This window comes from Cheilinus undulatus, linkage group 12 (genome assembly GCF_018320785.1).
Source record: "Cheilinus undulatus linkage group 12, ASM1832078v1, whole genome shotgun sequence".
NCBI classification, from domain to species: domain Eukaryota; kingdom Metazoa; phylum Chordata; class Actinopteri; order Labriformes; family Labridae; genus Cheilinus; species Cheilinus undulatus.
Genome location: NC_054876.1, coordinates 12,822,729 through 12,849,201, shown reverse-complemented (window position 1 = coordinate 12,849,201; position 26,473 = coordinate 12,822,729). Strand labels below are relative to the sequence as shown.

The 26,473-nt window shown below is 38.6% G+C and overlaps 1 protein-coding gene across 1 annotated transcript in view; it reads left to right on the top strand.

The window, feature by feature from the left end:
• Positions 1-22,672, top strand: part of kdm6bb (lysine (K)-specific demethylase 6B, b) — a 38,182-nt gene extending 15,510 nt beyond the window's left edge. Inside the window, exons 9-22 of the mRNA XM_041802074.1 lie at positions 1,266-1,544; positions 1,641-4,219; positions 4,334-4,460; positions 6,898-7,003; positions 8,246-8,451; positions 8,850-8,977; positions 9,067-9,123; positions 10,692-10,840; positions 11,330-11,444; positions 11,535-11,722; positions 11,875-12,016; positions 12,104-12,230; positions 14,118-14,288; positions 17,935-22,672. Of these exons, the coding sequence (XP_041658008.1) occupies positions 1,266-1,544; positions 1,641-4,219; positions 4,334-4,460; positions 6,898-7,003; positions 8,246-8,451; positions 8,850-8,977; positions 9,067-9,123; positions 10,692-10,840; positions 11,330-11,444; positions 11,535-11,722; positions 11,875-12,016; positions 12,104-12,230; positions 14,118-14,288; positions 17,935-17,958 (4,398 nt within the window). The 3' untranslated portion in view covers positions 17,959-22,672. The remainder of the gene's footprint in view (positions 1-1,265; positions 1,545-1,640; positions 4,220-4,333; positions 4,461-6,897; positions 7,004-8,245; positions 8,452-8,849; positions 8,978-9,066; positions 9,124-10,691; positions 10,841-11,329; positions 11,445-11,534; positions 11,723-11,874; positions 12,017-12,103; positions 12,231-14,117; positions 14,289-17,934) is intronic.
• Positions 22,673-26,473: the final 3,801 nt, after the last annotated feature.

The window sequence follows — 26,473 nt, the reverse complement described above, 5'->3', positions numbered from 1 at the left end:
GGAAATTTAGAATTTAAACCCTAGAATATTATTCATGGACATCCTTTTTTTTTTTTTTTTTTTTTTTTTTAATTTAACCACATTTTTTTTCATTACTATGGAGAAAATCAAGGTCCATAAAATGACCATACATGGTTCCTGCTTGTTTATGTTAGAAAAAAAAAACATTTTTTTCTTAAATGTATGCATATCAAGATGCTAATATTGAAAAATAAACACATATAGACTCTAATGAGTACTTGGACGTAGAAATTTTATTTAAATAGAAATATGTATTTTATAAGACATGGTTGAGGTTGCCTTTAGATTCTGACCTCTTTGTAAGGTTAGACATGACTGGCTTCAGAATACGGTGTAAGTGATGGTGGAACCACGAGTTTTAGTTCAGAATTCCCACTAGAAATCTAAAATAATCGCTAATATTGAACAACTAATGTGAATTTTAACAGTGATGAGAGTCACAACGAAATAAGAATTGATGTATGTCATTTCAGTTTAATAAAACTGGTATTTTGTTGTAAAACCACATATATTTCACTATTTATACCATATATTTTCCATAATTCCACCAGAAAATATAAAAAACATCACAAATATTAATTGTCTGAATGAATTTAAGCAGCAATAGTGAAACTAAAAACTGATATAAACCAAAAATTATAATAATATGGTTATAAAGTTATAAAACTGACAAAAACATCACACCTATATTATTATTTATAGCTTGAAAATACCTATAAATTAGTCAATTTTACCACTTGATCTCTCTTTAATTTTTTACAAACTGGTTGCAACATCTAAATAACAATAGAGAAGTATTATCCTACATTATTATGACTTATTGGTCAAGAAAAATCCCCTTACCATGGTTAGCAGATGAGTTGGCCATACGTCTTAATACAAACACCATTTTACACCCCTAAGCAGGCATATGACCAAATATAGTTACTCTAAAATTTCAGTAATCCAATCATGACATGCAGTGCTACTATTCAACTTGTAATGTGTAAGTTTCATCCATCTCTCATGGTTAGTTATTATTGGAGGAGTCTGGAAGTTTGAAATGCTCTGGGCTATTGCTGATTGGTCAGATGCTGTCATGTTGACTGACCTTCACTGATTGGCTGACAAAAATCTTTCTGGTTCTACTGTATCACAGAGAGTCAGTGAGAGCCCACGAAGGAAGTTGACCCAAGTTTCTTGGCCCATTAAGGGTTAAAACTAAGCAAACTGTGTATATTGACCTCTATTGTTTGAACTTGTAGGAAACCTCTAAACTGCGTGCGGAAGGACATGGCTCTAGTAACAGTAACCCAGCAGTGCTGAACCAGAGCAGCAGACCATCACATCATGCAAGTAGGGGGAAAGTGGACCGCAAAATCTCGTCTTCACCAGCAGACCACACCCGTGTGCCTTACAGCCACCAAAACCATCATTACCAGTATCAACGGCACACAGGCCACGCCAGAGCCCAACAGCACAACCTGCCGCTACGCACTAATGAGGAAAAGGAGTCATGGAACCATCATCACAAACAAAGCACAGTGAGAATTCATTTTTACTCAGTTTTCAGCATCAGCAATAGCTTGAGTCTATGAAAATGTTTTTCAGATTTCTGAGATGTGCTGCCTTCTCTACAGGAATCACAGCGCATTCATCAAAGGGGCGCTTCAAGGGACCCAACCCTCTTCAAGTCCTCTGGATCAGACTCTCCATCGTACTCATCCCTCCTCTGTAGTCCTCAAAATGAAGGTTGTACTGCCAGCAGTCCACGTTCTCCTTCCAGTCCATCAACATACATGGTCACCAGTGGCAGAAAAGAGCCATCAATTACTCGCCAGTGCAGTCCTGGCCTCAGAGGACAGCAGAAACTACAGGGGAGCCCCAATCACTCCCCAAGACTTGGCTCAACATCTTCCACATCTCCTACATCTCACACTGGTCTAAAATCCAGGCTCTCAGAGGTCAAAAATAGAAAGTCCTCTTGCTCACGACACACCTCGCACGGAAGATCAAAAGCAAACAAGCCTGAGATGGAGTTGGAAGAACGAATTAAGAGTGACAAGCCGCTGAAGAAGAAGAGAAAGGAAGAGGGTCAAAAGACAAACAGAAAGGATGAGGAAACAAAAAGGCGGAAGAAAAAGGAGGAGAAAAGGTTGGCTGAGAGAAAAAAGAAAAGGGATAGAGCAGCAAAGAGGGAAAGAAAGTTGGGCTTGAAAACTAAAGTGAAAGAAAAGGAGATGTTCACTTCCATTACAGCTTCAAACCCTTCGAGTGAGGCCAAATTAAGTAAAACAGAGACTACAGTTCTGTCACCAGAGAAGCAAGGCCAGTTAGCAGCCAAACACAAGCACAGGGAGAGAAGTGAACGAGAGAAGACACACAGGCCATCCATAAAAACCTCTCCACAGCCATCCTCTGAATCTCACAATCACAAAGTTCCCAAAAAGAACAGCAGTTCCCCAAAACTTCCTGCCAAGGAAAAACTGCCTTGCAGGAACACCAGCGACAACAAGACCAGCAAGAGGCCAAGCATCGTTTCATCTCAATCGGAAGTTGGACCAAAACCAGACGATACTCTCCCCTCTCTTTTATTCAAAGCCTTAGAACCTCTCACTACAGCTTGTTCTGTCAGCTTAGAGAAGCCTGTCCTTGGCAAAGATGATGTGCATGGAGTTCTCAATGCCCCAGACCTACAGCCTGTTGCTGTGATGGGAAGCTTGCAGGAATTGGGCGACAACCTTGCAAATACTCCTCCTGTCCTCAGCTGGCAGGGATCTCCTGTATCAGATCTAGGAGATGAAGAGGAGGAGTTGGAAAAGGGAGTGATAAGTAGACCTGTTCTCCAGCCAAGCCCAACCCAGTGCTATTCCCCTCCTCCTGTCCACACTGAGAGCACTGACGATACTCACAGGGTGTCAAGTGATGATACAGTGGTCAATAACACACAGGATGCTATGCCAGAGATCCAGTTGCCAGAGATCCAGGACCTACCATGTGCGACTGAACAAACTGCCAAGGAAGTAAAGAAGGAAGAGGTGGATAACAGTGGGGAAAATTCAGTGTCTCTACAAAATGAGCTCCGCCACTATAAAACAGGCTTGGATGACGTTTTTAAGAGCCTTGCCAACTTTCTTGGAGGCCAAAAGGTCACCTGTAGAGGCGGCCCATTTGGGGGCCTTCCTGCTAGCATCACTAGAGGAGTGAAGTACTCGTCTTCTCTTGCACTAGAGGCAGAGACTCATGAGCAACAGGATTTCTTCCCCAAAGTAGATCCCTTAGCGACCTCCGAACCTGGTAAGCAATCACCAACTCACACTACCTCAGATACTCTTTTAAAATCCAACTGTTCAACGACGGATTCAAAGGAGTCTGTCAAGGAAGTGGAGCTGCAGAAGAAGCAGGAGCAAACGGTGAATGATGTAAAAGAAAAACAAGAGGATAAGAAGACGGAAATTGTCACTGAGAGGACAGAGTCACCCCTATTGGATGGATCTCTGAGTGCAAAGCTGAGACTGACCGCTACGCATACAGCCTCCTTTACCAGCCTCATCACTGTCACCACCAAGGAAGACAGAGGGAACGGCAAAGAGACAGATCATAAGAATACAGAAAGAAAAAGAAAACGAAAATGCAAGGATGAGGGAAGAGAAGGGGAGATCAAAATCAAGATCAAGACAGAAGAGAGCAGTGTCATCTGTCCTAAAAACAAAGCCAATTCAAAAAGGAGAGCTAAGGGACAGAACGTGTCATCCTCATATCTTGTCATCTCCAGGAACTCACCCAGATCTCTTAAAGACAGAACGAAAAGCCAGACTCCTCAGGAAAATCGAACCAGGCATGGCAAGGGCAAAAAAGGGGGCAATGGTGATTCAAAGGGAAAGATAACAACGGAGAAGAAGGAAGAGGTCGGGTTGGAAAATGAGACATCAGCAGCAGCTGCAGATGAAAATAAGATGCCAAGCTCAGCGTCAACTGTAACAATCAAAACATCTAAGTCCACACCAGCAAGTCCACCTCCCTCCTCCATGGCACCAGTCGATCCCCTGAAGCTAAAAGCATTGTCCATGGGCTTGTGTAAGGAATTAAGGATCCTTCTGATCAAACTGGAGAGTGCTGGAAGACAAACATTCAACATATCAGAGCTGGAGATGAAAAGAATCCCACTGTCCAAGATCAGCATTGAAAACACGGCAGCTGAAGTGATAAGAGCATGCAAGTGAGTTCTAGTTGTATGGGCATGAAGTTTGAAGAGTTTAGAAAGACATTTACAGAGGGCGTCCTTTTTTACTTATCTTAAATGATTTTGTCCATTTTTGCCTCCTTTTTAAAGAGGGGTGATGGTTAAGGGGAAATTTAAGGAGTCCTACCTGCTTCCCACCCTCTCTGTGAAGCCTGACATCGGCATTGCGACCCCTATTCCCAGAGAGAAGCTAAATCCTCCTACACCAAGCATCTATGTGAGTATGCGTGAATTATCACATCAAAGCTGTTACACTTATACTAACATTTTGGTTTTAGGTTTTGGTCGTTCTACCCCTTTGTAACTAAAATGCCTTCTTTTACTTTGTGTGTTCATATCACACTGTTGATGACCTTTTTTCATTTACTGCCAAAATTGCAAATAAATTAGTACTTTGGTTTATGATAAAATATCTAAAACCTATGCTACCTAATAGTAGAATAAAACCAACAATGAACTAATAGCATTTTCACTGGCCACTATGTTTATAGGGGATTCTTTGCATACTAGCATGAAATCTGGTCAATATTACACAAGCATTGCACTTAAAATTGTGTCAACATAAATTAGTAGGCCTACATTAAGGCTGGTCAGACTACGCAATGGTGTGATCCTGACCACTCAGTGTATGTTGTCATCACATGACTGTACATCATTTTTTTTAAATTTAACTTTAATAGCCAGGTTATTGAGATCAGAGATCTCTTTTTCAAGGGAGACCTGGTCAAGCATGGCAGCAACCCACACTTTCATCGACCAATACACTCAAACTCGTACGGTACAAATGAAATGATCAAACAATAAAAACTTAAAACACTGGCATTTAGAAAGTTTGGATTCAGAAGTCTTTGCTAGGGATTTAAAACATTCTGCGTCACCATAGGCTCTAAGTTTAATTTCAGTCTGCAGCTTGTTCCAAGCAAAAGGTGATGAAAACCTAAAGCCTTCTTTACCAACTTGGTTTGGACTCTGGGAACAACAAACTGCACAAAGTTTAATGGGCGCAGGTTGTGTAACCCATCCTTCAGGATTGAAAAGAGGAAATATAATCTGGAATTTTGCAGAGAATGGTGACTTGTACTCAAAGAAGTCCATCAAACTTAAATAGTATAAATGCAACTTAAAAAGTATAAATTACTATTGTGAGCAAGAAATCCACAGTTTGTGATCAATCTCAAAGCTTCATGGTCAACACTGTGCAACATGTGAAGACTCTGAGCCGAGGCATTCATGTACAGAACATCACCATAATGATGAACAGGTAAAAAAGTAGACTCAAATAGTCTTTCTAACATAGAAAAAGAAACAGGACTCGTGTCTGTATCAAACACCAAGCAAAACCTTCAGCTTTTTAGCAACATACTGAATGTGCTCTTTAAACAACAAGCTTTCAACAAGTAAAACCCTGGATATTTAAAAGAGGACACCTTACTCTTGAAGATGTAAAGAACATGAGTTTAGTTTCATCTGCAGTTAGAACAAATAGCAGCTGGCTAAATCAAAAGCATGCTGGAGATTTGTAAAAGCTTGTGCAGGCGGAGGTGCACAGCAACAGATAACTGTGTCATCAGCATAAAAGCAAAAATAAATAATATTCCCTCCAAGGACGTAGATGTACGTGCATATAGTAGCAAGTGGATCAAAACTTTCCCACTTTTGTTCACATAATTTTCTCCAATTTTCATCTCTTCACTAGGTTCCAATACATAGTTTATCAACTATAATGCAACATGGGTTGAGCGCCCTTATTCTGCAGCCTACTGTTGGACCAGCTAACTCCTAATATGTAGATAACAGTCATGGATTGAAACACACATAATTTAGTTTTTTCTTCCACCAAAACCCCACTAATGTAGGAATAATAGGAATAATGTGCTATAACATTCTTTACTTTAACTGAGTTGTTAACAAACAGCTTAATAAATAATATATAGCATTAGCATGCCATAGTGACCATGTTATCATGCTAAAGTTAGCATTCAGTTTAAGCTATGGTGGCCCCCATACAGCTGCACTTTGTTTTTAGACTGAATTAAAATGTGTGGCAGTCATGACTGCCAAACTAAAACATTGCAAAAACATGATAAAAATCCCCATTGCTATTTGGAGCATGCTGACATTAGCATTTAGCTAAAATGTTGGTCCCAGTTCAGCCACTTGATTAGAAATTTTTTAGCATTAAAAAAACACTAAATGTACAGTGTATGTAATCAGAATTGTCACTGTGAGCATGTTAGCATGTTGATGCCATTAAGCTAACCGCACCACCAGCCTGAGAACAGCCCAGTGGAGCTTCTAGCGTTAGCATTGTTTCTCTAGTGTTTTTTGTCTGTTACTTCCAATCCAGCAGTCTTTGTTTTTATAGCGCCAATTCATAACCAAAGTTATCTCAGGACACTTTTACAAAGAGCGTAGGTCTAGATTGTACTCTTTGATGTACTGTTATAAAGATGCAACCTTAATCACCCTGAGCTCAAGCACCATAAAATCACATAAATTATTCCTTGGATCATGTGATGTATTTTAAAAGAAAGCTGCTTTGTCATCCATTGTTTTAAGGCATCCACCATCATTATGTCATGTGTTTTCAACATCAACCTTTATTTAGACTTGGTGCATTCATATGTTCCTAATTACCTTTTGTTTTTCCTCAGTTGGAGAGTAAGAGGGATGCTTTCTCTCCAGTTCTGCTTCAGTTCTGCACTGATCCCAAAAATGCTGTTACTGTCATCAGAGGCCTCGCTGGCTCCCTCCGCCTTAGTAAGTTTATACACCACACTCATCTCAGCTAATTTGCCTCAGTCCATTAACTCTACTTAGCCCAACAGAACTTATAAAAATCCATTCAGCCTAAATGAGTTTTTGGTGATTAGTAGCACATTGCCATTAATTATGGTCGTTTTGTTTGTGAAAATGATCATACAGGGACAGAGAGAGGAGAAGAAGAGGAGGCATATATTACACTGATATAAGTACACAATTTAGTAAAGCTGTGGGGTTACTTTTTAATGTTGTAGATTTATACATGTAGTGTTTTAGAAAATGGATATTTTGAGTTATTTCTATAATAAAATATATAAAGGCTGGCCTTGAGCTCAGCTCTGTGATGAAGCAGAATCCCTTTGAGGGAGATGCGATGTCTTGAAAAGTCCTTATTGCCACTCTGCCAAGAAAGCAGCACCATACACTCTTTATTATCCTTATTCAGAAGCCCAGCATGAACTTTAACAATAATGAAGGTTGGGCTGGTGTTACTTGAATGTACTTGTATATGTCAGTATGTCCTTAACATTATCCAGCAGAGACAAACTCTCATTGTTTCAGTACCCACTCTCTTTTGTCTGTATCATACATAATAATAAATATAATGAACCAGAAGTCAAGAAATAGTATATTACGATGACAAAACCAATACGAGTATTTATGAGTAGTAAATATCCTGAGTGCTGTTAGGGATTAAAGGGGACATATTATGCAAAAATCACTTTTTTCAGGCTTTTCTAACAAAAATATGTGCCCCAGGCTTGTCCACAATCCCCTCAAGTACCAGCCCCCTCCCCTTTTCTACCTTTCAGAAGATGTGTGCTAAATCAAGCTGTTCATGATCCTCATGATGTCATATGGGGAGTTACCCCTGCCCCCAGGTTTGGTTGGCCCTCCCCGTTTGGAAGAAAGTTCCTCCCTCCTCTCCTGATCTTGAGAGGAGGATCAGGAGAGCCACATCCATTCAGCACACATCCATTTCCGGAGAGGGGCGTGATCAGGGGCAGGGTCAGACAGCTCAGTAACATTTAAAGCCACAGACACAGAAACAGCTTGTTCTGAGCAGGGCTGAAACAGAAGGGTTTTTAGACATGCAAAATTCCAATACTGGAGTGTTTTTTCAGCAACAGACCTCACAGACATGTTTTGGGAACCTCTGAGACCAATATAAACTTGTTTTAAAATGGCAAAATATGTCCCCTTTAATTTGTAATGTTATCTCTGTTTTCTTTGTCTCAGACCTTGGTCTGTTCTCCACCAAATCTCTGGTGGAGGCCAATGCTGAGCATGCGGTGGAAGTGAGGACTCAGGTTCAGCAGCCAGCAGATGAGAACTGGGATCACAGTGGTTCATTGCAGACCTGGCCCTGTGAAAGCAGCCGCTCACACACCACCATTGCCAAATATGCCCAGTACCAGGCCTCCAGCTTTCAGGAGAGCCTACAGGTAGACATTTTCATTCATGGCAAGCATGCACTGTATACAAATGGTCTTACACTTCCTCCTACACTATCTAATATTGTAACCTTCATCCGAACTGATACTGGATCTAATTTCTGTAAGATTCGAGCAAACAGCTCACTCTCAAGGGGCTTGTAAGTGATGAAACAAAATGAGTGTAAAAAGAAAGTTTATTTTCCCTTCAGCATCATGTTTCCTTAAGACATTACATGAAATAAAGATGTCTTCCTTTCTCTACAGACAGCAAATTAACCTAAAATTTTAACAGTTTTCTGAGGAAAAAAGAAACCAAACTAAATAAAGCGCACTTCTTATAGTTAGTCTGCGTCTATTTTTACATGTTTACCAGCTCTTTCAGCTAAGCTCATGTAGATGTGTTACAGGAGGAGAAGGAGAGTGAGAATGAAGAGGAAGGAGAACAGACCAAGCCCTCAGATTCATCAGCCACCAACAAAGCTGGTCTGTCCACCCCCAATAAAACCAATTCTGGTCATGCCACCAGCACATCCAGGTAAACGAACAAAAAGATTCATTTGTTTAAAGAAACTTCACTTTTGAAATCAGAACAACACTAAACACATACTTCATCTCCACTTTCAGCTCAGGAGGAAAGATCATTAAATTTGGGACCAATATTGATCTCTCTGACCCTAAAAGGTAAGCTTATGTTGGTTAACTCCACTTACTTAAAATTACCTTGCTATAGATATGCATACATATGCTGTGCTTCTTTTATGTTGGGTGTTAAAGCTGAGAATGAAATCGCACCAGAGTTGATCACCTTCTAGTTCCTATGAGTTGGAGATCCAACTAGTGTCTTGGAATTTTTTTTTCAAATCATGATTAGAAACATAATGTACAACAGGGTGTAAGAGCCAACCTAAAAGATGAAAATATAGAAAATACAGTGAATATTGAGAAAAAAATAAAGTTTTAGAATCGGATATGCACATCTGTGTAAAGTCAAAAAATTACAAGAAACCAAACTGAAAAGAGTGGTTGAACTTCAACTTAATCATCTCAAAAATTCTGAGTTTTGGTTCACATACATTTACAACTTTCAAAGTCAAATATCTTTTTTATTGGATTAACAACGTTTTAAAATTTGAGAATTGTGAGTTTTTCTTGAAAATTAACAGATCCTCTTTATTTTGTCTAGAGTGGCCCTAATACACCATCGTAGTAATGGATAGTTTATACATAAATCTTTTGTCAAGAACAAGTGTAGAAAGGCCTGTTATGTTTGGATTCTGTCAATGAAATCCATTTAAATTAATGTGTACCCTTTCCAAGTGGGTCCTGGGGAGCTTAGCTTTTCTTAGATATGAGTTGGGGGTGGGGGGATGGGGGGGCTAAGGAGAAAAGATTGTGAACCACTGCTCCATTAAATATTAATATTTGTAAAACAAATAAGACTATCGGAAAGGCTGTTATAAACATATGGAAGTGTGCAAAACGGGCTCGTTTTCCACAGATAAAGACAGGGTTTTTTTCAGAATCACACAAAACATAATTTATGTCACAGATGCATGTAACTGTGAAGTGTTCCATATCAGCTTAGTTTATCCTGTAGAAACACTTTAGCATCCTAATTTTGTAAAATGAACATTATATGTATACAAACATTGTGAAATAGCTTATATAGCAGCTGAATATACTGGCCATCACAATACAAATGTGTTGTTTATGGAGAATCACAGTATGCCTCATAGGATTACTGTAGTCTCTAGAGAAACACAGTAATGTTATATAATATGAAGCATGTTGGATTAAAAACCTGCTTTGTTTTAACTAAACAAACATCCTACATCATAAATATGTAATTTGCCCTTTTGCACATGTTTGTATCTGTTTTTTTTAAGCAACATCTGCTAGGGACAACAGATGGAAATCAGCCATCGGCTATAATCTGGTTTATTTACACCATTTAGTCCTGTACCAGTATTGTAATGCACTCTCCCTTTCTCATAAACATTATTGTTATGCATGTTGGATGGTTGTTACAAAACAGCTTGATCACTGATTCACATTTTAGTGAGGTTTGAATAATGTAACTGTGGATAGACCTCCCACTGTCATAGACGGAAAGTTCATTTTGAACTGCATCCACCCCTCTCAAAGATGGCAGCCAGGTAGACATTATTGCTCCTGGCAGCTGTGGCCCAGGTAACTACATGTCCAGTTTAAACCTGTGTGAGCTCACTGTGGTTTCTGATTTCTTTAAGGTGGAAGCCTCAGTTACAGGAGCTTCTGAAGCTGCCAGCCTTCATGCGTGTGGAGTCCAGTAACAACATGTTGAGTCACGTTGGCCACACCATCCTTGGCATGAACACGGTCCAGCTGTACATGAAGGTGCCAGGCAGCCGCACGCCAGGTCAGTGTGTGTCCAACGACACCATGAAGCATTACGAATGCATAGTTTATACCTGCAAACAGACCCCTCACTAGAAGCTGCCAGGCATTTTCACTCACAACTCCCTGAACATTTAGTATTCAATTAGTTGATGATTTGAATCAAATTAGTGAATCTTTATTTGTCTAGTGAAGTGAAAAAATGAACAAATAAAGTTTTTGGCCTATCGTCTGTTTTGAGAACATACCAGCAAAATTACAAGTATAATTTCAGGCTATTTTTATACTTTATCTCAATTTGAAAAACATCCAGATCCTGCACTAAAATGAGGAACATGGATCATCTCAAAGAGTTAAATGAAAAGTTCAGTTTGATTAAAATAAAAAAAAAAAAAAACGTATCCTTTGTGCTCTTGCACATCAGCACCACATTGTCTTCAGTATGAAGACTATTTGATTTTTAATAGTTCAGATGAAACAGTTTTGAATTCATGTGTTTATTTCTCATCAGGTCATCAGGAGAACAACAACTTCTGCTCAGTTAACATCAACATTGGACCCGGTGACTGTGAGTGGTTTGCTGTGCACGAGCACTACTGGGAGGCCATCAACAAATTCTGTGAGAAGTGAGTGAACAAACTTTTAGATGCAGCATTAGATGAAGTCATAAGTCTATGTAAGCGCTGAATGACACTGTTGCTCATTGTTTCCCTCAGGCATGGAGTGGACTACCTCACAGGGTCCTGGTGGCCGGTTCTGGAAGACCTTTACAGCGCCAACATCCCTGTGTACCGCTTCATTCAGAGACCAGGAGACCTGGTGTGGATAAATGCTGGGACCGTTCACTGGGTACAGGCTGTGGGCTGGTGCAACAATATCGCCTGGAATGTGGGACCACTCAACTGTGAGTGAAAATGAGGACAGAAGAAAAAGAGACAAATATCTGTTTAACACTAATCCTCAGGTGTTCTTTGTCTCATATTATAGGGTAAATATACAGTTTAATATGCTGCCTACTCTTCAGCTTCACCTCTGTTTGTGTATTTTCTCTCCCAGCGTACCAGTATCAGCTCGCCCTGGAGCGCTTTGAGTGGAACGAGGTGAAAAAGGTTAAATCAATTGTTCCCATGATCCACGTCTCCTGGAATGTGGCTCGCACCATCAAGATAAATGATGAGGATACCTTCAAGATGATCAAGTAAGGTGTCTCCAAGTGCATATCGGCATGTGTGCGAGGGGGTGTTTGTTTTATGTTCGTCACAATCTGCTCATCTGTCTCCTTTAGACACTGCCTGATTCAGTCCATCAAGCACATCCAGATTCTCAGAGACCAGCTGGTGGCTGCGGGGAAGAAGATCTGTTACCAGAGTCGTGTGAAGGACGAGCCGGCGTACTACTGCAACGAGTGTGATGTGAGTTATTCTTCCATCTGTCTAGCCACTAAAGGTAGCTTCTGTGGATTTGGTTATGGATAGAGATGGGATAGAGAGGGTAAGGACATAAAATTGTATGAGACGATAGGACAGGACAGGACAGGAAAGGATAGGATCGAATAGATGGGATGGGATGGGATAGGATAGGATAGGAGAGGATAGGACAGGACAGGACAGGACAGGACAGGACAGTATACAGAGCAAAAGATATGATTGTATACAATATGATGCAGTGTGAAATGAAATGAAATTATATGACACGCTACAATATAATACAATATGAAAAATTATGATACTATACTATACAACAGGGCTAGTCAGTAAGTTTGGAATGAGGGCCAATTTACTGAAAAATGATCCCATATGAAGGGCAAGGGAAATATTGCATGACATATGGTATGTGCATTAATTTTATAGTTTCAATCAGGTATTTTTCTTACTGGTTTATTCGCTCACAAGAATATGTCTGAGGATAAAACAAACAGTATGACATGAAACAATATAATTCAATAAACAGTAGGATACGATACAATGTGATATAATAGCATAGGATACAATATGAATTGATATGATACATACAGTGCAATACAAAGTGAAACAATAGGATAGGATACATAGCCAACAATAGCAATACTATTAACATAAAACAGATCCTTGATAAATGATGTATTGCAACACAATGATTAAAGCATTTTTACATGAGGTGTGATGTTGTAATGAATATCAACTTTGTCATTCAGCACAAGGCTGCAAGTTCTCATAGCAGTGCTGATTTTCAGTACATCATGAACTCAAGTGTAATATTGTTTTTATCAATTATATAGGACCAAGCAGTAGTGAAAAGGAAACAGATTATTTTTAACTTCACCAACTCTACAAGTTCCACAGTTTAGATGAAACTTGACTGTTGCCAATCAACCCATATTCACGTTTCATGCTCAATAAAACACAGGGCTCCTACTTCTGATTGTCTTTTGACTTCTGGTGGCTGCAATGGCAACAGTCTGAGTAACTGGATGCTAGAAGTTAATAGACGTGACTTTTTTTCTGGAGGAAAAGACACTAAAGTCTTAAGACAGTTGCTTCTGAACAGAACTGGGAGTAGCAAGGCTAGATAAGATAAATGCTACTCTGTTAGTGTCTACCCAAAAGCTGCTACTTTATAGTATGAACATTTACTTATATGTAAAAACATGGACATTAGTATGAAACCAGTGAAATCAGAGTGGTAGAATTAAGAGTCATGAGATTGCTAAATAATGAGAAAAATCAGCAGCTCTATATGTAAATTAAAAGTATTCAGAACTCACGGCTGAGGAGAAGTGATACCAATTGTGTTTTTCCTGTATCATCACTTCATGGAATATCTCTTGTCCAATCAGTTTACCTGGTTCTAACCAGCAGTTGTAGTAATTGTGTTGCATCATGATATCCGATTAACCAAAGAGTCTGCCTTGAAAAACTAAAGTTGAGGGTTTATGTTCTTAATTATAGCAATTCATAGACACTTTCACCTCTTATAAGACTTCATCTTTCAACATTTTTTCACCGCTGTCTGACATCCTGCTGTTCTTCTCTGTAATCCTGCTGTCAACTTTTTCTTTGGCCAATTAACTTCTGACATCCTTCATATTCATATCATAAGGGCACTCTAAGGAGAGGGGAAGTAGTGTTATGGAGAGTGAAATTGGCTGGAAAACCTGTTAAGAGCGCTTTATTTTTAGAATTCATTTTAAAAAATCTATATCTAGCACCATCAATATGTTAATTATACTACATATTTGTAGGTCCACAATATATTCCCTATTAATACTTTGTCAGCCCTGGTAATGTGACATAGCCTTATCTTCGACTGTGTGCATACAGGTGGAGGTGTTTGACCTGCTGTTTGTGACCAGTGAGAACAGCAGTAAGAAGAGCTACGTGGTGCACTGTGAGGACTGTGCCCGGGCTAAGAGCCCATCGCTGGCAGGAGTTGTGGTGCTGGAACAGTATCGGATAGAGGAGCTGATGAGGACCTACGACAACTTCACACTGGTTAGTCCCTGTTTTAATCCTGTTTTCATACAGTGATGCCAGAAAGCCACTTTGTTTTGATGAAGGTCACAGGGCTTGTCCTGGCACATAAGAGACGCTACACCGACATTATGACAACATTATGAGCACTGATAGCTAGCTAAAAAAGACTAGTACTAATTATGTTGTTACAATGGCACCTGTTAGTGCAAGGAAACAGGGAAGAGTGAAGATGTGAGCAAATCTGAAAAGGATCAGATTGTGAGGAATGGGTCAGTACTTCAGCACAAGTGCAGTCCTGAAAACTGTTGAACCTGCAGCCAACACTGATGTATGTGGGTAGCAAAGGACATGCCTGTTTGATACAACAGAGGAGCTGCTGCAGCTCAGATTACTGAAAAAGATCATACTGGCACTGGCAGAAAGGTGCCAGGGCACATAGTGCCTCAGTGACTCAGGCCTGTTTTGGCAGGTGGTTATAATGCTCCAACTGATCGTTGTAGAATGATGCTTTTTTTTTCCTTCTGTGAAAAAAGTTGGACTTTATTTCACTTAGCATATACAACCAAATAATGAAAAGAAGAACGACAATTTTGCTTATTCCCATCATTTTTCCATAATTATGTTCAATGAAATTGCTATGTAACATTTCAACAGGAAACTGTCCAATTTAAGCCAGAATTTTGTCCTATTAGGAACACAGTGGTTCTTTATAAGCCCCTTAAAATTTAAATTTAGGGGTACCATTTTAGCTCAGTTGGTGAGGCAGGCACCCATATATGGAGGCTTTAGTCTATAACACACTGGTTGCAGGATCTAATCCCAGTCGTGTCAGATGTTGGTGCATATTTTCCTCACTCTCTCCCCATATTTCCTGTCTTTCTTCAGCTGTACTATCAAAATAAAGGCCGAAAGACCAAAATAATCTTTTCAGGAATTCAGTCTTTAAGTTTGTTTGCAATTTGTGATCCATAAACTTAAAGTTTTGTGTGATTATTTGCTGCCTGAGTTAAATTTACTGTTGCTTTTTCTTAAGCTTTAATCAAATGCTGTTTGCATTAGAAGATCAGTTTTTTTCAAGTCTTTCTTTGAAATACTGAAACTGTTTTTTTGTTGATTACAGCAGCCATAGAAGTGGCAAATAAGCTTATAAAAAAGTAAAACTTTCCTTTTAGGGGATGTAAGATTTTACTGAGCCCCATAATAGAGTAGAATTTACTTGAAGAAGTCCTTATGAAATCAACATATTCCTCTTTGTTAACTTGTTTTCTGCAGCAGACTTTGAAATCTTTAATGCACTACAGAGGGAGATTTTTCAAACACACTCGGGTTTCGGCTGTCAAACTGTCAAAACATAACTCTGATAAAGTAGTAATGCAAAGTGAATATACAGTATGCTGTGGTGGAACATTTACAGAAACCAGGGCACATTTCAAAGGGATTTTCATGTCGTTTTTAACTTCAGATGATGTGTAGTTAATAAACACAGATATCAGTGTCACTCGATGGCTGATGAAAAACCTGTTGAATATGTACACAAAATCTCAACAGGATGTATCAGTAGTTCTCATATGGTATATTTTAGTTTTTAAAAAGCAAATACAGAAAGCTGTTTTGGGGGTCATATGTAGAGCTTATACTGCTGTCTTAAAGTTATTTATTTGTTTAGTTAATGTTAAAATATAAAGTTTGACAGTATTACAGCTTGGTTCAGACTACTTTATATATCCAAAAGGGCAATTTATTTTTAACAGTCCATGCAGAACAGGAGGCCTTTACTATAAAGTGAGTTCAGCATACTCAGACAGTCTCTTGGTTACCTGACCTCACTTATCCTGCCACAGGAGATCAGGATAATGCTCACACAAAGCTGTTTATCTACGCATTCAACCAAGGCTTTCACTGTGCACATTGACATGTGTGTTGTAGGTATGATACATGGTAGAAACACAGTAAAGTATATATTTTTTGAGATATTCGCAAGACATTATCAAACTGTCTGTCAGGCTTTAAAAAATCCGGTGGCATATTAGCCCCCAAGAAGAAATTTAGGGGTGCTCTTGCACATGTAAAAATGAAGAAATGGGCATGTGGTGCTAGTAGTACCAGCTAGTAGTTTTAGTCTAGTACTAGTCGACAAAATCTCCAAAACATTTTAGTCTAGTTTTAGTCCATAAAAAGCCCTTACATGTTAGTCTTTACTTTTAGTCCAAGCATTTATTTTCTTGTCTAAATCTGGTACCAAATTATGGTAGTGTGTTCTATGCACCTGCCAAACCTGGGGTCCCTGCTTTCTACAGGAGAGAGGCAAAAGAATTACTGATGCATTGTTTTTGACAGATTTACCCACAGTATATGGGTAAATCTGAGATATATACATTGGATTTTTAATGAAAAAAAAAAACAAATTATGGTTTAGACTAGTTTTAGTCATCTTGAAAAAAACAAAACTTACTTTTTGTCAGTTCTAGTCATCAAGCATCTGTTTTTGCTTAGTCATAGTCCAGTTTTTGCCATGGAAAAAAGGCTGTTGACAAACATGTTTAGTCATAGTTTTAGTTGACAAAATTAACACTGATGGGGACTCATTTCAGAAGTAGTTACATGAGCGGTGGCTTGCTTTAGCTTCATTAGCTTTAGCTAAAGCTAACATAGCTATGTTGGTGACGTAATTAATGTTACTACATAAGCCAATGTAGCTAAGTTAGCTTTAGCACAGTGCTTTGTGAGCTTAGCTTTAGCACCGTTAGCTACATAGCTCTGTTATCTAGAGTTAAGTTAGCTTTTGCAATAAGAGCTTTAGCAAACATAGCTAAAGCTAATTTAGCTACATAGATAACATATCTACTTTATTAAACATCTTGTAATCTGTTTTGAAGGTCAGCTTTTTAACTTTAAACTTTTGGTATCCTAACTGTTACCCTAACCCTAAACAGAAGTTTAATCTGATTTTATTCCAAAAGTTTTAGCGTGTATTTCTCCTCTGAGATATATGACGTCTCTGGTGAACAGTCCGTCAGAGTGGCCATCAGAAATGAATGGTCTGCATCCAAACTGTCTGCAGCTATGTTTATTTGTGAGCTATCAAGCTTCAGAGAGCAAGGGAAAAAAAAGAAAATTAAGTAAATATTCTGTCTGACACTCGTGTCTTGTTATCTATTTGTTTCCTTGTTCTTCGTCTGATTTTAAGAAAATAAGAATAAATCGGTATTTATATTCAGGTGATTAAACACTAAATTGAAACGTACTTGTAAAAATCATGGTGTTTTACCAATTTTGTTCCACTAAATGCTACTAAATATTGCACACTGTACGTTTAAGAAAGAATAATTTTATGTCTTAGGTGTGAAGAAGGTATGCCTCAGTGCTTTGACTATAAACTATCGTTGGGATCATATAATTTATTTTCATATATTTACCATGAGAAATCAAATGAGAAACTTAAGTGTTATCAGTCCTGAATCCTGCCCAGTCAGCTCAAACATGTCTCTATGAGTAAGAGATCTGATTGGCCAGATCTTATCCTTCTAACCTTATCGTTTCTTTTGGTACACAGTTTATATTTCTGGAGATTTGTTGAAAGTATTTCCTAACACTTCCCTGTCATAACTCCATGTGCTGTATACTTAAGTGTCCATCTGTCTCCACCTCCTCTCTCCCCCTTCAGGCTCCGGCTCCCTGTTCAAAGTGACGACTCCTCCCTGCCGTCTTTCAGCCATAAAACCAAAACTCTAATGGCAGCACAAGCGTCGTCTTCAAGGCAATCTATCAGTGAAAAAAACACTCTCTGGATCAGCCAATCACGTTTACTCAGTATTGTTTACATCACACAATAAGGTATGGATACTCAGCCAATCCAACTCTAGCTCACTGTCTTCCCCATACCAGCTGCTGATTGGACGTGTGCTTAGAAATAGAATGACTAGACTGGTACTTTCTCATGAAAAGCATTTCAGATGTGTAAAAAGAAAATGTGAGCACTGCTAGCACTGAAAATCAGGTTATGTATGTTAAACGGACACTGCTGTGATTCTAAAGCGTCAAGTAGCCGGTTCTGTGTGTTAATTCAGGTACTTTTATGCAAATTCAGTAGAACTTTTTTACACCAATCTAGTTATTCTATATGTCCATGAAATTTGCTGTGATTCTGTTGTACCAGCAGGGGAATGGCTTCACAGGAGAAGTAGCTGATTGTCACATTTTGGCATTATATTTAGTTTCTGTTCTGTATTCAGGTGAACTCTGGCATTTGTAATTCCTGTCTGTATACTCTTCGAGGTGCTATTCCGATTTTATTTATTCTCTTTAGATTCTTAAAAAGTTTTACCAGCCTAGAAGTACACCACATTGGCCTTGCAAACAGTATTTAGAGGAGAGGTAATTAGAGGATAAATCACACAAAAATAAGGTTTTATGTAAAAAAAGAAGAAAAATCTAAAGTTTGCTCAGTATCTCTAAAATACGGGTTTACTAGAGGACTAATATGGTTTCGTTCTTAGTTGGAAATCAACTTTGTAGATGGAGGATTTGGTTTTTGTTTGTTTTTTTCACCAGTTCAGCTAAATCGTTGTCGTGTGGTTTCTTTCATACACCACAAAACAGACATGGTGCCGTTTTTATTTTTGCAACGGGAAAACAATCCCGGTTTTATACCTCTTTTGTTGCTATGTTCTGGTTTCTAGATGAAAATAAATAATTGTACATTGTGAATGAATTTATGATATACACATGTGGTGTGCATAGACTTGAGGGCAGGATTGGTGCTGTCGGTGAAGTGCCAGGTAGTCTGATAAAAGTAATACGTCCAAAGAGACACACAATCATAATCTTATAATGCAAAAGCCAGCGAGGCCGAACAGATGTCCAGACTGACTGGCACCTCACTGTTTTCATTCTGCCCCAGACATCCATCCTGAGCAGCATCAGCTCTGTGTGCTACCAGGAGCTGTGACTTACTGTGTTTACTGTCAAACATGTTAAAGAGAATATGAGCTGAGACAGCCCAGGCATCATTTTATAATGTTTGAACAACCCTTTGAAATCATTTCCCTGGTACATTGAGCCTACACAGTCCACCCTTCGGCTTTATTATGCCAGAGCTCTGAATTTGATGATCTTTATGGCCGAAACTTACATTGTTAACTGAGAGTTGTTAGTGCTCTCTGGTGGACAAATCTCTGCTAGCCGTTCAAAACTGCATGTTTATTTACCCTGGCGTAGTTGACCTGGCCCCATCCTGTTCTGACAGATTACAATCAGACACAGTTCAGGTCAGGACAATCACAGCTGTTTATCTCTCATAGTTTGTGTTAGGCATTCTTCATACAAACAAGATGGCCGCAGCTGATATAGAAATGTCTGATGTCATTATCGTGTCTGAATTAAACAAGCTAAAAGATAGCTCTGTTTATCACTTCAAATTCAACACTTGCATGCATGCCCTGGACACTCCTGTATACAACTTTCATTCATGATGCTGTGCATAAATGGGCCCTAACTACAGTATTATTAGGCTTTGATGACACCTCCTTAAGCAAATGTCCCTGTGTTTTACTGACGTACCTGCAAGGCTTTATGAATTAAGGATGGATCATAGCTTCTGAATATTTGAATTATCATTCATGTATAGAAATAATTCAAGTTTTAATGGGACTTTTGTCTCATTTTAAGAAACTAATTTTTCCATCATTCTCTGTAGCGCCTTGTTGTAATGCAGAACTATGCCAGATGGTGGCTATAGCACATCTGAAAGCTAAGTGATTTCAGTGATTAGTGATTAATAACCACTGCTAAATGACAAAAGAAGTGGAAGCAAATGTTGTGAAATACAGAGTGACATTTAAAGCCTTGATACTTCCACCCCACAACGTTTTGCTCCCCATGTGAAGGTAGCGGAAGCATAAACGAGGGTTAAGGTGATACCAACTCCGTGCCTAACCTGGCACGTCAGATGGATGTGTTTCACACATCCATCTGGTAAACCACTCATAGACAGCAATTGGGAAAGGGCAGAGCCTTTGAAAAACCTTGGAGGGTGAGTGGATGAACGTTCTGTCTGTCGCATCTTTACGGGCCAATCAGAGCATCAAAACACGTGATGTAGCCACTACCAAACTGTGCCCCGTCCAAAGGAGTGAACTCCATACAGAACTGCACAACGCAAATCATGGCAACTGTAGACTGTATTGTGATTATACTGGACAATATTGCATAAACGAAAATACAAAACTGAAGCTTTTACAGTACTGCTTTAAAAAAAAAAAAGCTTAATATTTTCTTGAAAATTAAAGTTTCTCATTTTTCTACAATGTGCACTAGTAGCACTATTGTAAACTTAAACGCCTCTCTGCAGGCATTCTTAAACCTTTCAAGTACTAAATACAAAAATAATTGCAGCCTTTTTATGCAATTACCTAATTGCACAGCCTTAAATCGTGACTGCAGTCACATTAATGGTGCAGCACTAGAGCGCAGTGCTTTGTGTGTGCTCTCTTCCAGTTCCACAAAGCTTAAGAACGCCATGAATTGCTAGACGGGCACGTAATATCAGGCCAGTATGGTATGAATATCACAAACTTTAGTTCGCTTTCGCCCAATTTGGGACCTGAAAATTTTCTGGAGACCACTAAAACCTTAATTCAACACAAGAACATGAGACTCAAAGTATTTACTGTTTTATTTATATCATTTAAACAGAGGATTTTAAAGCAAATGCCCAGTTTCAGACATTTAATGCCAGAAGAAATGGTTGGCATAGTCATTAAGTACAGTTATCTAGTCACATGTTTATTTTGTTTAAACTGTCATCAGCAAAATCACCTTTTCTTGTCTTAGATCAATCAAAATCAAAACGGTAGCATTACAGACTGCTGAGAAGCCAAGACACTGTCTTTGTCTTTCATAATGAAAAACAATCTAATGAAAATTGCTGGGTATTTTTGTCAAGTTAAAATTATTGTGACCACAATGCTAAAACTGTTAGCCTGTTAATGGAACTTTCCATCACATATAAGCACGGAGCTAACAAACTAAGATGTGACTCCCTGTTTAAACTTTTTTTGGCAGTATTACCTCAACTGGACATCAATAAAATGAATTTGTTTTTAGAGTTAGCTACATACTCAGTAACTTAAACAGCATGTTTTGTTGTTCTTATTGGTTGAAATCCAGATACATTTTAGTCTGCGAGCAGTGATAGCATCCTGTTGGAATGAAGAAAACAAACTGATGGATTTAAGATTATTTTTTTGTGAATGTTTCTTATAACACCAGGTTGAAATTGATAAAATCATTGCCTACTGATCTTTAGATACTGGACTGTAAAATATTGGTATACAGCAGCTCGTCTTTTAAGTGAATTTAAAACGTTTTTTTTTTCCTAGATATTTAAAGATTTTCTCTTATTTGGACAGTATGCATAGATGAGTCCCACTCTTAATCACTGAATTTGATCTTCAGCGTGTAATAACGACTTTAGGATCTTTCTCCTGCCCTCATCAGTCTGTGCACACCATTCACTGTACATACTGTATCTGTTTTCAGGTTTACTAGGAGACTTCTGTAGTTTTGTTCTCAGTCAGAATCTAATTTGTATATGGTCAAAATTTGTCCACCTCTGTCACTTGTTTTTGTTGTTGCTATATTATAAAAACACCCTGAAAATATCCAGTTTTACTCTAGTTTAAATTACTGCAATGGGAGTTTTTGTTCCCACTTTTATACCTCTTTTTGTTGTCAGTTTCTGTTTTTTGGATTACAGAGAAAAAGGAAAATTGTAAATTGTGACACTATTTATACTGTACATGGTTGTTTTCTTATATATTTATTGCATATCAAAGGGTACTTCACTTGATAAGGGCCTACAAGGTATTTTAAAGATGTAGTATGGTCATAATGTGCGGACAGGGGAGGTGCAATCAGGGGGCGGTTTAATTTTCATGGTGCTAGCCCCCTCCTTGCCTCCATGCCCCCTCATGAAACAGCATATGATGATGAATGAACAGAAGTCAGTGACACAACTCAAACCCACTGGTTGGTGCTTAGAACCATTTCAACACAGTTACTGGTAACAGAAATGGAACGATGTCTTTGTACTGTATGTAACAGATGAATACGAGATCTTTTAACAAGTTTTTTCCATTGTATGAAATTCATAATCTTGTGAGGCATTAGTGGTTTCTGATGAGCATTAGCAGTAGTTGTAATTCTTGACACTTTTGCAGAGACTTTTAGGGATGTGACTTTTAATGACGTCTAGGTTTCAGTTTTTCTGTGTCTTGTCCTCATTATTTTTATGATTATTATTAGTATTATTTGAAGGATGTAATAATGCTCCTTTTTTCTCTTGACTTGTTTGATTTCTGCTGCACTTATTGTTTTAAAAAGAACTCACATAGAAACCTGAGCCAGATCTGTCTTAAATCCCTCTGTGATTTTTCTGTGACATATTGTATTGTTGTTCGATAAAATAAAATGTTTTGATAAATTATTCATGAGTGAGTGTTTGCCTTCGATTTCCTCTCTGTGGTCTCACCAGTTGCCTTCAGGTGAGGAGAGTTTTATTGATCCAGTCCAGCTCTATCAGGCTCTCCTCATGGAAATACACACAGTGATATGCTGGAAAGTAGTTTGAATATTGCAATTATGCTTGAGCGAGTATGGGAAGTTCACCATTAAATGCAAAAAAAAAATGTTATCCATATCTTTGTCCAACCTTACACACATATACTACTATAAATGGAAACATTTAAAGCAAGATATCAGACAAGACTTCACTCTGATTCTCATAAAAGGCATAATATTATAGAAGTCTGCCTATTTAAAGTGTGAAAAGTAGTCACTGTACTGTTTGGTATTATGGTGTGTACCACACTGAACATGGACCACAGAAAGCTAAGGAGACAGTTGTCCCAGGAGATTATACAGAAAAACATGTTAAAGATAAAGGCTATAAGACCATCTCCACGAAGCGTGATGTTCCTGTGACTACAGCTGCACATATTGACAAGCCACAAAGCATCTGGGAGAATGTCCTTTAGACAGATGAGACAAAACCGGAACTTTTTGGTGAGTTAAATCAGCTCTATGTTCACAGATGCAAAAATGAAGCATACAAAGAAAAGAACACTGTTCCTAATGTGAAGCGTGGAGGAGGCTTGTTAATATATGTGGACTGCTTTGCTGCATCTGGCACAGGGTGTCTTGAATCTGTGCAGGTTACAGTACAATCTCAAGACTATTAAGGGGTGAAAATGTGCTGCCCAGTGGCAGAAATAGCTTGGTCTCAATCACAGATCATGGATCCTCCAACAGGATAATGACCCAAAATCACCAGCTAAAAACACCCAAGAATGGCTAAGAACAAAACATTGGACTATTCTGGCCGTCAGTGAGCCCTGATCTAAAGCCTACTGAACATCCGTGAAAGGAGCTGAAAGTCTAGAGAAGGCACCCTTCACACCTGAGACAGCTGGAGCAGTTTGCTCATGAGAAGTGGACCTAAATACCTGTGGACAGGTGCAGAAGTCTCATTGAGAGTTACAGACATTTGATAGCTGTGATTGCCTCCAAAGGTTGTGCAACAAAATATGAAATACTATGAATTTTGTCCAGGCCAGTTTCCTTGGTTTGTTTCTAAAAATGATTCTATTGAACCACAATTCAAAAATGTCTGATTTCCATTAGTCAATTTTTAGTATTTTTTTATTTATTACTTTTGTCAATTTTGAGTTATTTCAGTGACCATTGTTGTTTTTTCTTTCTTGAACAGAAGGGTACTAACAATTTTGTTCACATTTGTATGTAAAGTGTCCATCAGTGTCAGCTTATGCCATTCATACACACTCACATGTCACTGATGCATTAGTGGAAACACACACTTTATGAAAATTTCCACTTACTAGGCCATAATTGTGACTTCCAACCTCATAATGTTGACTTTTAGATACAAATGTTGAATTTTTTTCTCAATTTTGACATTTTAACATATAATTTGACTTTAACTCATAATCAGCTCATGACTTTCTCAATATTTTGTCTTTTTAATCACAGTTTTGTTTAGAGGATTTTGAAGGCTAAAAAATTGCCTTGTTATTCTGTTTTTTTCTTTCTCTTATGTGAGTGGCAGACCAGTAGGCCTAAATCGTCTTACATAGGCTACTTACCTGCCTTTCCACATAACTCCAGGATCCAGCATATTTGCAGCATACGTTTGTTGATGTTTAATAAAATCTTCAACAGCTGCAACAGTCTGGCAGAACTGACCTCTTATACTTGACCTTACTATAGTCAAAGATATCTTTGAGAAGGAGCTGAGCTCTTCTGTAGTCACACAGTTCAAACATAAAACTAAAGACAGGTTAATATTGACATGTTGCAGCTGCCATTCAGTGTTACAGTCTGCAGCCACTAGGTGGCTCCACTGAACTTGACTGTGTTAGGTTCACTTCAGTGTTGAGGTTGAGGGAGGAGAGAGGGAGGTCATGTATTTTTTCCTTCAACATTTCCCTGATACAATCTTGTCAAAGCAGCAGACCGCAGTATCTACATTTAGTTCGGAGGCATTTTTTACCAAAAGTCATAAAAAGTGATGTGAAAAACAACACAATGATCAAAATGTTTTTCTTTATGTTTTCATTATTTGACCAATGGTGGGTATAGAGAGTGAACCTATAGTTAATACGCGGTCAAAGATACAGACCAGGTTGTAAAATATACGATATTCACACAACAAAAAGATCTGTGTTTTTTAAAGGAGCAATCCATAAAACTTGGTACCATGTGATTCTGATTGTATCATTACTGCTGACTTGTATAAATCTGATATTTTTCTCTGTGCTTTCTATTTTAACCTTTTGTTCCTGACTAAATCTTCATTGTTAGAGGACACGAGGTTTCCAAAAGTGCAGATGTGGGGACATCTCCTCTAAATGTGGTCATAGCAGCGGATATCCCGGTTCCAAGGACAGGAAGGCCGCGCTTCCTTTACCAACCCCCTCTGACATTGACATACACATATAAACAGCACACTGTGGCATTGTTAATGTTAAAACCACCCATTGCTCACGCATTAGGCGCTAATTCCTCAGACTCTTTGATCATATTCCCATGTACTGACTGTTAAACTACCCTCAGCGTCTCCTGGGAGTGTTTCTATCTACTACTGAAGAAACAAATAAACAGAGTGGGATGAAAAAAGGAGACTCCGTTTCGAAATGCTCGTTTCACCCTTTGAACTGAGCCCCTCAGGTTTCTTATCAGTCCCACGATAGCCAGATTTCTCCTCTAAATTAGCCGGCGGACCCCCCCACTCTCATTTCCTTATGTTTTCTGAAAGCGGAGCTCTGTTTTTCTTCAGCGGGTCAGGGGCCAAACCTCAGTCACTCCTGCTTCTGAAGCAACTCAGCAACTCAGAAAGTCTTATTTCACAGTTCTGTGTCTTTGTAGAGAAGGTTTAGGCAAGCAACGTTGGTGTATGAAGCACTGAAGTTAAAGCCCTTTACACCAAAATGCAAAAAATGTACAGTTAATGTAATTATAGTTGTGGATTCAGTGAAAGGTGGTATTGTGAGGGGCAGCTGCTAGATTCGTCTGATGTCCAGACAGAGATGAGAAATACAGCTCTGACTCGTGGTCCAGATCACTTGGCTGAGCTCAGTGATAAATCTGGCTTATTCAGTCCCCAAAGGGTTCTGTATTTGGTATTCAGACAATCTGTCTTTATTAAATCAGCTAAATTTAGCAATATTTTGGGTGCAAATTAAGCTCTGTTGGTTGAGTAGTCTCTCATATTCAAAGACTGAAGTCCTCAAAACACTGGTGGCAGGTTTGAATTCTGATTTTCAGCAACTCTCTCCCCATATTTCCTCTCTTTGTGCAGCTGTCCTGTCCAATAAAGGCAAAAAACAAAAATATAATCTTGAAATAAAAGAAAATTAATATTTTGGTCTATTATTGACATATTGAGATATTTAACCCTCTGAGCCCTGAGCTATTTTTTAACCTTTTTTTTTGGTCTTGCCTTGACTTCTTGTCGTAAAAGCTTGAGAAACATCAACCCTGTGGTGCACAGTCAAGCTCTAAACATCCTTTTCTCGGGACATTTGCTTGAAGAACATGAGTGCTGCAGTAATGTCAGTTGAGTTTAAAAAAAAAGGGCATAGGACCGTGAACCTTGCAAAGCAGATGGATACCCCTGTTTCCTTGTT